Genomic DNA, 11,778 nt, shown 5'->3' on the forward strand with positions numbered 1-11,778 from the left:
TTAACAGTTGTATTTGTTGTCTTCATTATAGAGTGCATGACTGGGACATGACTGAAAGCAATTAGCATGCCTCTTATTTGTCTCCAGATCATGTTGAGACTGGAAGTCAGTTTCCACATGAGGGCAGATCGCCAAGACACCAGTGTTTTTTGCCCCATTTCTAACCAGGAGTTGAGTGTGAGCTCAATGTTGGCAAATGCCAAGAAGATGCCATCAGCAAGCTCTCCTTCATTTAGTAATACCCCGCCTCCTACTACTCATCCATAAAAACCAAGAGGACCTCTAGCTTCTCAACCACAGTGTCTCCTCTCTTTCTGCTTTCACACTCAGCACTTCTTCTGGCCATCCTATTTCATCCCACCATGTCTCGTCAGTCCACTGTCTCCTTTAAGTCGGGGAACCGAAGGGGCTTCAGTGCTGCCTCAGCCACCACCCCTGCTGCTGGACGTTCCCGCTTCAGCTCTGTCTCCATGGTTCGCTCATCAGGAGGCCATGGAGGATTAGGGAGGATCAGTGGTGTGGGAACTGGCTTTGGCAGTCGAAGTCTCTACAGTCTGGATGGGTCAAAGAGAATCTCTATCAGTGGGGCCAATAATGTCTTTCGGAGTGGATTTGGTGGGAGAGCAGGTGGATATGGCTTTGGTAGTGGCATTAAAAATGGACTAGGTTTTGGAGCTGGGGTTGGAAGTGGTTATGGGGGTGTTGGGTTCCCTGTTTGCCCCCCTGGTGGAATTCAAGAGGTCACTGTGAACCAGAGTCTACTGGCTCCTCTCAACCTGCAAATTGACCCCACCATCCAGAGAGTGAGGAAGGAGGAACGGGAGCAAATCAAGTCCCTCAACAACAAGTTTGCCTCCTTCATTGACAAGGTGAGATACAAGATTTGCTTCTGCTCAGAAAGGTTCAGTGAACGCTACTAAAAAGATCAGCCATATCCCCGTCGTACTTGGACATTGTACTGGGCACACTTCTAATTGATTCAGGCTGTTAATGCTACTTTCTTTTCTTGGGAAGGTATAAAAATTCAGATTCACTCATTCTATAAGTAGTTATGGAGCACCTACTATATACTTACCTTATATGCCACTGGGGAAATACTCCATTGTCTTCCAATCCCATGTCTCTATCTTACCATTTGATGAGTTTGTGGAGCTTGGTTTCAACTATTTTTGGATGAAAACCATATGATCCAGATGATAAGACTGGGGAAGGATGAGTGGGGGTGTTTGTTGTTTGTAGAGTAAGAAAACTTCACAGTGTACAATTCTCTCAGGACCTTTGCCCACTGGGTTCGATTTATGTTCCTGAACTTGCCTCAAAGCATCCAAACAATAGTTTCTCCCATAAGCCACTAGGTTTCACACTAATACTTTCATACTGGCTCTGCCAAAGATTTGGAAAGTTTCTTCAGAATCTTCTCTGATTTGAGTTGGGGTTGTGACTAATGTATTTTCTCCAGAAGGTTTTAGGTGGAAACTATCTACAGAGATGGATAGAGAACATAGAAACACTCACTTCTCCGTACTTCATCTTGTTTGTACAACCTCCAGGTGCGGTTCCTTGAACAGCAAAACAAGGTGCTGGATACAAAATGGACACTGCTTCAGGAGCAGGGTGTGAAGACTGTGAAACAGAATCTGGAGCCATTATTTGAAAGCTATATTAGTAATCTCCACCGACAATTAGATGTTGTCAAGAATGAAAGAGGGAGGCTTGACTCTGAACTGAGAAACATGCAGGATGTTGTGGAAGATCATAAAATCAAGTAAGTAGAGAGTATACCCACAACCAGCTATCCAACACTATCCTTCTCCTGGGGGAGGAGAGAATTACGTGATGATAACATGGGGGCTTGTGGAACTTTTCGAGATAAGTTGGAAACTACCAGGCTTGGGACAGCAACAATGGTGGCCCAATTCTGGGGCCCCTTTCTGCGGGCCAACATTGATTATTAATCATAACCAGAAAAGTATTGCTACTACCACTAATTTTCCAAAATAAGATACTCTTATCACCACTGTACCCTGATTTTGGGATGCACAAGATAATTTTCTGATTATAGCTGTGACTTTGTGCTTTTGTGAGACACAGGTTATACTATTAAAAGAACTTTTACAATGCAGTGGGAAACAGTTTTTTAAAGGTTCAGTGGGAAGTGTTGGTTTTGGATTCTTACAGGTTCTGATCTTGTTTTGTATCTTGAAAACTCTTAAGACTTTATAAAAGTCACTTGCTCACAACTCAGTACTCTCATCTGAAAAATCAGGGGTTCAGATGAGCAAATCTTTTCTGACACTCAAGTTTATGAATATACAGAAGTCAATGAGGAGACAGTGTTTATCCCCTATGGATGACAATAACAACAACCACATTTAGATAGTGTTCTAAAATTACAAAGTGTTTCACAAGATCATTCTCAATGTACCTTCATTACTCCATTTTACAGGTGAGGAAGTTGAAGCAGGCTAGGGTCTTACTTAGGATCAAACTGCTGGAAAATTTGGGGTCAGTTTTGAACTCGGGTTTTCCTGACTCCAGATTCAGTACTCCATTGGTACCTAGATGTGTGGTGTGAGATTACTGAGATTAGAAAAGAAGCTTTCCAGCCAGTTTTATTTTGTCTGTGTTACAAAGACCATGGAAGATTATTTTAAGGTATCTAGCAACCACTGTGCCTTACAACAATATATTCAAGTCTAATAGAGACAGGACCCTTGGTTTGTCCTAACCAAGGATTGTCTACTTGTTGCAAAGTCAGGTCATTTGAGTCTAGGACACTTTTTCATTTGAGTTATAGAAATGCCCTGTACCTCAACCTCAACAAGTCATCGTCCAGAATTTTTGAATTTTGAGTAATAGGGAAGTCACTATTTGTATGGCTTTTGGCAAGGAAAGTTAATTTCTCTGAGCCTCAGTTTTCTCATCTGTAAAACTGAAAGGTAGACTATAGGACCTCTTCCAGGTAAGTAGATCCTGGAGTGGCCCTGGGTAACCCACCTAATCTCTGTCTGTCTCAGTTTTCTCATCCACAAAACAGGGATAATATAAGCACCTACTTCCAGGGTTGTTGTGAAAATCAAATGAGGTAATATTTGTAAGGCACCTAGCATAGTGCCTGATACATGGTAGGTAATTAATAAATTATTATTCTCCTCTTCCCTCACTTTTAAACCAACTTTTTCAGAGAGTTCTTATGGTTTATTTGTCTAATACAAAACAGAAACCTGACTTTCAGCATTTTTCCTTCATTGTTCCTAGTCCTGCCGTATAAAATGGAGTGGAAGTCAAATCAACTTCCTATATAAGTTTTCTCTCCAATAAAGCTAAACATCTTTGCTTCAGTTCCTTCAATAGATTCTCAATGGAAGTCTCAATTCCTTCCCCAGATACAGCAAGCACTAGGCGGAGAGATAGTCCAAAGTAAAAATTGAGCAGGGAGGCCGAATTTTAGAAAGGGGAGAAATCATACCTGTACTTTTAATCCAATGAACTTCACGCATATCTTCTGTTCTTATAAAACCTTCTGATTATAGAACTCATTCTCCTTTTATAAAGGAAGAAGCTAGGAATGTATAACTCCTCCAGAATCTCATATTGATTTGGTAGAAAGAATGAGCTTGATACCTGACCCGAATCTTAACCCACCATAACATCCAACTTAATGAATTGCAACATCCTCGAGTCAGATGGGTCCATTTGCCCAACCATCTCCCTTCATATGGGTCCACTTGCCCAACTATCTCTCCTCTTTCCCAACAGGTTTGAAGATGAAATTAACAAACGTACTGCTGCTGAGAATGAGTTTGTGACTCTGAAAAAGGTGAGAGTCAGAATCTAATCTTAAAAAAAGGAAAAAAAATTATGCTTTGGCTCTGGACATCTCCATTCAACCCTCAATACCTGAGAAGTGAACAAATTGTGCAGCCCCTTCTAAAACTAGTTCTAAAACAAACAAGAAAAGCACCTGATCTGCCCAGAAGCCCACCATTATCAGATTGACTTGGTCACAATTATTCTCCTTCAGCTCTTCCCATCTCTCAGTTCAAAGGATGACAGTGTTCAAATTGTGCTTTTTGTACCTTCTCCCTCTATCCTCTATACACACACACACACACACACACACAATGGAAATCCCCATAAAAAGGGAGGCTTACAATTTCCTTTGAGGCTATGGACACAGGTCAGTGACTAAGCATTCAATGGTAACTTTTCAGGATGTTGATGCTGCCTATATGAAGAAGAGGGAGTTGGAGGTCAACATCGATATCTTGATTGAAGAGATAAACTTTCTCCGGACATTATATGAAATGGTAAGAAACATTTTTTTGTATATATATATATGTATTATATATATTTCAGATAGAAAATATTATTAGTGTGTATATATATGTACAATGTATACATAATATGTATGAATGTAGTTATATGAATATACACATGTATATGTAGTTATATGAATATATATATACACACACACATATTTCCTACCTGAAGACAGAGAAGAGGAAGCGAGCATGATTCAGAGCAAAAAGTACTGACTTTGGAGTCAGGTGACTTGGATTCAAATCCTATCTATGTCTTTATTACCTACATGACTTTAAATAATTACGTTGGACAGTTCTCAAAGCTGCATTTTCTACTTCTTTAAAATAAAGAGATTGGAACCATTCCAGTTTTAAATCCGTGATTTGAGATCCTAATCAATGAGACTATAAGCTAAATGAATATCCAGGGGACATCTTGCACAGCACAGATGATCTAGCACTCTCCAAGCAGACATTGGAGATACCCCTGGGAGGATACCTTGAGTCCTTTATGTATCCTATTCTGAATGCCTTTCCTTCGAAGTAGGATAACTTCCACCAGGCAAGAAGAACAGTTCCCCAAATGCCACAGTCCCGGGCATTATTCTGGAGAACTCAGGTCATCACTGATTCTTCCAGTCACTGGTCTCTGAAGAAACCCCATTCTAAGCCCCTTTCTGTAGTTAGGAACTCAAGTCAGTGAGAGGGAAGAGAGATGCAGGAAATAGAGAATCTTATTCTTAATATTGTCTAAGAAGAAAGGAAACCTTCAAGGTAAGAGCAAAGAATACATGGAAATCACTATAGATGAATGCAAATCATATTTTCTTCTGAATCCCAGCATTTGTACATAGAAATGATCCCTAGGAAGGGAACGGTAAGCACTTTTGTTTTAATCCCAAGTATGTCTGAAGTCTAAGTCTTCTCCTAACAATTATAATAATAGTAATAATAACAATACCAAAAACAATAAGAATGACAATTGACATTTATTACTTTAAACTATCAAGCACTTTTTATCTAATTTTAGCCAATGCCTGAGAAAGTTTCTCTGGGAATTTTGGAGGGACAATGAAGAAAACACAAATATATTTTTAAAAACGTGTTTTGTTTTTAATTTATATAGAATAAAATAAGTATTTCCATAGTATGATAAAAAAAGGATTGCACATGAAACTGCAAATCTCTTTTGTGCTACCTGATATTTCTTTTAAATACATAATAGTTATTATTATTATACCTATTAGATAGGTATAGATCATGTGAAAAAGTGTTCTATACATACTTCTATTTATCAATTCTTCCTCTGGACTAGAAATTTAAAAGGATGACACCCTTATAGAAAAGTCTTGGACTCAGTGTGCAGAATGAGACGGCTATTTTTTGTAAATGGTCAATGTGGGAATTTGCATGATTATGTATATTTGCTATGAGGATTTCATTATCTTTTCTTTTTTTTTTAAAGTAAGGGGTGGTGAGAAGAAAAGAAAAAACAGAATTTTGTTCACTGAAAAAAATTAAAATCTAAAAAAAAAAATCCAAAGGAGAAACATGTGTTCCTAGACATTTGTCATTAGAACCTCTAGTCAAGACTACATGACCATCTGTCAGAACTGTTATAAAATGTAATATTATACTGGGTTTGAGGGTAGTCTCCAGTTATGAGGTGCTAAGTTGCTAGATTTTTTAATTTGGCAGGAGCTGTCCCAGATGCAAACTCAGATCTCAGACACTTCTGTGGTGCTTTCTATGGACAACAATCGAAGCTTAGACCTGGATAGCATCATTGCTGAGGTCAGAGCTCAGTATGAGGACATTGCTAATCGCAGCCGGGCAGAGGCAGAGTCTTGGTACCAGACTAAGGTGAGTAATGGATGCTTCAGCAATGGGGTTCCAATGAATTCTCTTCTCCCAAATTCTCACACAAACATCACAATAATAAAGTCACAATACATAGACAGCTATACCAATTCATTTGAAATTTGGCACCTCTGATTTTTATAAAAATGTTTGAAAACATTCCCGCCAAAGGCAACCAAATGAGCCATCCTCATAATTCAGCACATAATTGTCCATGGTGACAGTAGATTGTTTTTAAGTTATTGGGAACAAGACTTTGTGGGTGAGGGCACTGTGTTATATATGCTATGTGAAAGTGTAATGGGGAAAAGGACATAGCTTATGGCCTGCTAAAAGTCTAGATTAAAGGTAAGGAAGAGAAAGAAATATGAATCAAACAACAACTCAAGAAATGCTTATGAAGCACCTACTGTGTTCCAGACACCATGCAAACTAGGAAGAATACAAGGGTATTTTTAAAAGACCCACTTGAAAAAGAGTATAAAAGTAGAGATATAAATGAGTGGTTATAATAATGCAAGGGGAAGGATGAGGAGACATAATCAGAGAAAATAGGAGCTTTCCCTATATCCATTCTTTCTGGACTTTTTTCTCTAGCAATGGTGTTCATGGTCTCTTGTCATTTCTGATTCTGGACATGTCATTCTGTCCACAACTTGGTTATGTAACCCAGCTCCTCCATTAAACTGATTATCCTCATTTCTAGGGGAAAGGCTGTATATTATAGTTTTATTGAATCTTGAAGGAAGCATGCTACAAAGGAAAGGATGCTGGATGTCTAATGAAAGTTCAGTCACTTACTACCTGTGTGACCCTGGGCTTCAGATAACTCAACTGTAAAGTGAAAGGATTGATCTAGAGCAATGTTTCTCAAACTTGTGTTCTCAGTATCTTTGTACTATTAAAAATTACTGAGGATATGTCCAAAGACTTTTATTTTATGTGGGTTATACTTATAGATAATTTTTCATATTAGAAATTAAAAATGAATATTTAATTTGTAGGCTCTCTTAAAGAGTGTCAGAGGTCCACAGTATTCTCTGGGCCACCTTTTGAGAACCATTGGTCTAGAAAACACCTAAGATTCCTCAAAGCTTTAAATCTACTATTCTACGATCTTATCAATGCCCCAAATAAAATTTATCATCCAGAGAGTGCTCAGGGCAGGGATGCTAGTTGACAAACTGAGTCTGCTTTTGTGGTTCTAGTATGAGGAGCTTCAGGTCACAGCTGGACGTCATGGAGATGACCTCCGCAACACCAAGCATGAGATTGCTGAGATGAATAGAATGATCCAGAGGCTGAGAGCCGAGATTGACAGCGCCAAGAAGCAGGTAAGGTCTTAGCTGCTCTAAAAGATCTCCTGGCCCACTGGACAATAATACGTACAAATTGAACCTCAGTGCAGTCTTTTGAGCTGGATCTCCAGGGCTGGTATGGTCTATGCCATATGTCATGCCTCAAGGACAGAGTGAGGATGGGTAGAACTCACTTTTGGTCACTGTTTCTCCTCCCCTTTGAATTGTACAAGATTCTTAAATAGGTCTGGAGAACATCTCCAAAATATTGGAGATGATATCAATAGATTCAAGTAATATTTAGTCTTTCTTTTTTAGGCAAATGCAATTCAATTCAAAAGAAAACAATAATTGAGCACTTAGTAGACTAAATAAAAAGAAATCACAAAAAGGGTAGATTTAATATTTTTATAAGCTTCTATGAAAAGGTTGTTTTCTTTCTGGAGTTATCCTTGACTATTTATGGGATTTCCATTCAAGAAGCATGAAAGCCCTTGTGAGTTATGTACAAAGTAAATCAGTGTGCTCTGGTGAAATGAGTGCTAATCTGGGAAACAGGAGTGGGGCTTCAATCTCAGCTCATCCATTTCTTGTTTTGCTATCTTGCTTAAGTCAATTTTTTTCCTAGAGGTAAATTTTCCTTAATTGCAGAACAAACGGGTTAGGCTGCCTTTTTTTTTTTTTTTAAGGTCTTTTAAAGGTAGTTCTGAAATTTCATAATGCGTGCCCTATATTCTCCCCACAGTGTGCCACTTTGCAGACAGCCATTGCTGATGCTGAACAGCGTGGTGAGATGGCTCTCAAGGATGCCCGAGCCAAATTGGTGGACCTTGAAGATGCCCTGCAGAAAGCCAAACAAGATATGGCACGTCAGCTTCGGGAGTACCAAGAACTAATGAATGTCAAGTTGGCCCTGGATATCGAGATTGCCACCTACAGGAAGTTGCTGGAAGGAGAAGAATGCAGGTAGGCAAACTTACTAACCATATTTGTCCCCAAGGCAGAATGGCCATTACCTGCTAATGCCTGGTGACAAAGCAGAGTTTTCAAGGATTCAGTTCACTGACGCGTATAAAATCCCACAGATCCCAGAGATCTTCTGGAAAATCCCACAGAATGACTAATAACAATAGTATGCTTTTTTCTTCCCTAAGTCCCTTCTAAGGGAAAAAGCTGGGACTGAGTTCTGTCCTTGTTGCCAAAATGATTTCTTATTAGCACTTCAAATCTGATTTCTATTGGCATAGAATCCAGACCTCACCTTCAACCTAATCTCTGGCTCTTATAAAAGGAAAAAAAATTCCTAGCTGCCTGAGAAGTTTCCAGATGTGGGAGGCAGTAAGTGTGGAAAAAAAACACTGAGATAGAAGTCAAGCAACATGGGTACAAGGCTCAACTCCTGCCATGGCTCCCTGTGTGGCATTGGGCAAGTCCCTTTCCCTTATTTGGTTTCTATTTCTTTAGAGATGCAAAGGATCTCCTTAATGTTCTCATGTAGAACCATTTCATGGCTAAAATAAGCCATGACTTGGAAAAAAAAAAAAGGAGTTGTAGGGGGCCTATTTGGTCTGATAAGAGTCTAATGATAGGTGCAGAAATGAATGTGCAGTCAACTCAAAGAAATAATGACACAAAAGGGTGACCAGTTAAATGAAGGGGCATAAGGGAAGTCTTTGTTTATAAAGGGTAAGGGAGGAGGGAGGGAATAGCATTTATAAATCAAGCACTATGCTAAGTATTTTATCAATATCCTTTCATATAATCAAAGAAATCACAAGCTCTTTTTTCAAAAGGAAAAATGGACTCCATTATATAGGTGGCATTGTAATTTACTTCTGGATTTTGTTGTTGCTCAGAGTATTCTCCTAATATATTATACCAGCCTGAACATTAGTCAAGTACCTGACAATAGCTCATTATTAAGACAAAAAGTTCCCTCCTTATGTGACAGGTTTCCAGAAGTCTCACCTTCTGCCTGGATGCCAACATATGACTAATGACCCAGTCCATGAGGTGTTTGACAAGTTTATATGAAAATAAAATTCCATTGCCCAAACTATTGCCTTTCCTTTTATGTCTCCAATCCACATATTATTTCAATTATTGTATGATTATTATTGTTATTTTAATTTCTAGTATTTGGATCATGCTAAGAGGCCACCATCTGCTGAACACAAGCTATAACATTTCTTATTTTTGTTCTTCTCAGGTTGAGTGGAGAGGGAGTTGCACCAGTTAATATCTGTGAGTATACTCTCCTTTCATTAAGTTCCAATCCTGTGCACCTCTTTAAGAGTTGGTAGTGGAGGGTATTAGCCAGTTAATTAATTTGCACAGGGTTTTCTTCTTGCAATTTTTGTTGATGCCTTGAAGGTTAGGAGATTGTGGAAAAAATCAGTATGTGTCATGCAGAGAGGTGGAAACAATATAGCCTTTGGAATCCAAAAACCTGGATTTTGTTCCTAGTTCAATCCCTGATCTAGCCATGCTGAACTTTACTTTTGTCCCCTATAAAATGGAACTATTCACACTTGCTTTAGGGGTTCTGTGAGGATTACATAAGATAAACTGTTTATAAAAGGCCTTATAAATGGGAAAATATTAAGTAAATATTACCTATCTTTTATTTAATGACATCTATCTGAGGCATTATGGCATAGTGGAAAGTGCTATAGTTAGAATTTAATAGATCCAGATTCAAATTCTTTACTTCAATGATAAAATAGGAATAGCAATACATCTAGGACCTAATCCCACAAAATTGTTGTGAGATTAAACTTAGATAATCTATGTAAAGTTAGATAATTTTCAAGATTTAAAATGCTATCCAAATGTCTATTATACTAATTAGTATTATTATTATTATTTAAAAAGTAACTGATTATTTTACCTCCACATTTTCTGGAAGGTGGAATTCTTTAGCACCAAGATATTTTCTTCTTGGAACCCTTTCTAATGCCTTAGGGTCCTAGTTTAGAGCTAATCTGATTCTAGCCTCAAATCAGAATAAAATTCAATTCCAGTTGGATTTTCTTCCCATAAACTCAAAGCAGAATTCAAGAAGTTCTAAAACAAGAGTCATCTTAGCCTCTGGACACTTGCCCAAATGACCTTAAGTTTTAAGCTGACTCCACTTCTGATTGTCTCTTTTTTCTTTGACAGCTGTGGTCACTTCCACCCTCTCCAGCGGCTACGGCAGTGGCGGTGGTGTTGGCGGCACTGGCCTGGGTTTGGGTGGGAGTACCAGCTATTCCTATACTACCAGTGGTGGGCACAGCCTGGGTGGGGGGCTGGGGAGCACTGGTTTCAGTGCTAGCAGTGGCCGAGGGCTGGGAGGCAGTGGCAGTAATTCCAGTGTTAAGTTTATCTCCACCACCTCCTCTAGAAAGAGCTATAAGCATTAGATGTTCTCCATCAATATCTCTCCCAATTTTACTTCATTCTGGATCTGGACCTAGCCTTTTACTACTGTCCACATTCAGGGGTCATCTCTCTACTCCCAGATGCCTAGATCTTTGGGGTATTCTTATCTCTCCCTTAGTGGTCAGCTAAGCCATCCATCTATCCATTTTGATGTATTTTTGGTGTTGCTGAGGAGCTGGGAACCACAATCACACCTAGGCCTCTTACCCCTAGTCCAGCCTTTGCTTCTCAGATAAGTCTAATTGTACTCATAGAAGCTTAGTTCTGCTGTCCAAGATACAGTGCCAAAGCTACTCTCATTCAAGGCAACTCAGTTCAACAAGCCTTTGATATGTGTAAGAAAGAGAGCTGATTCCTGGGATGTCCAAGTTCTAATTCAGTTTCAGAAGATTCGCTTAAGTCTTCTCTATGTGTAAGAAGATAAGGGGAATTTGAGTTCCGATACCATTTCTTCAATGTCATTTCCACAAGTGTTTTCAGATGGCTTCCTCTTCTAGGAAGTCTGTCTTGCTGATTCCACAAATGTCATTTTGTTGGTTGCTCCATCCTGTGGTGTATATGAGCTGCTCTCTGAGGGTATCCCCTCCTTCCTTTAACTTCTAGGAAATTGTCTATTAAAATGCATGTATACCATCTAAATAGAGGCTCGTGGATTCTGTTTGGAAGGTGAAAAGCATCACTAAGGGAAACTATGGTGGGTCAGTTCTCATTCTAAGATGCAAAATCTGGCTAGATAAGCGATATCCTACTTGTTCTTCCAAGACATGAAGGGTTCAGAGGAGGAGGAGAGAGATGTGGATGGACAGAGAAGTGGGAAGTTATTTCAGGGAAAAGCAATGATTGGTATAAAGACCCATCTCTGCAAGTCTTCCCTCGTATTCACATATTCCTTA

At 39.1% G+C, this 11,778-nt stretch overlaps 1 protein-coding gene across 1 annotated transcript; it reads left to right on the forward strand.

The window, feature by feature from the left end:
* The first annotated feature begins 307 nt into the window (after window positions 1–307).
* On the forward strand, window positions 308–11,524 carry LOC127564893 (keratin, type II cytoskeletal 75-like). Its single transcript, XM_052001718.1, has 9 exons — window positions 308–869; window positions 1,551–1,765; window positions 3,760–3,820; window positions 4,215–4,310; window positions 6,003–6,167; window positions 7,373–7,498; window positions 8,208–8,428; window positions 9,672–9,706; window positions 10,625–11,524. Exons 1-9 carry the CDS (start codon window positions 363–365, stop codon window positions 10,864–10,866), a joined length of 1,668 nt encoding a protein of 555 aa, XP_051857678.1. The 5' UTR covers window positions 308–362; the 3' UTR covers window positions 10,867–11,524.
* Window positions 11,525–11,778: the final 254 nt, after the last annotated feature.

Source organism: Antechinus flavipes, chromosome 5, assembly GCF_016432865.1.
Source record: "Antechinus flavipes isolate AdamAnt ecotype Samford, QLD, Australia chromosome 5, AdamAnt_v2, whole genome shotgun sequence".
In the NCBI taxonomy this organism is placed as follows: domain Eukaryota; kingdom Metazoa; phylum Chordata; class Mammalia; order Dasyuromorphia; family Dasyuridae; genus Antechinus; species Antechinus flavipes.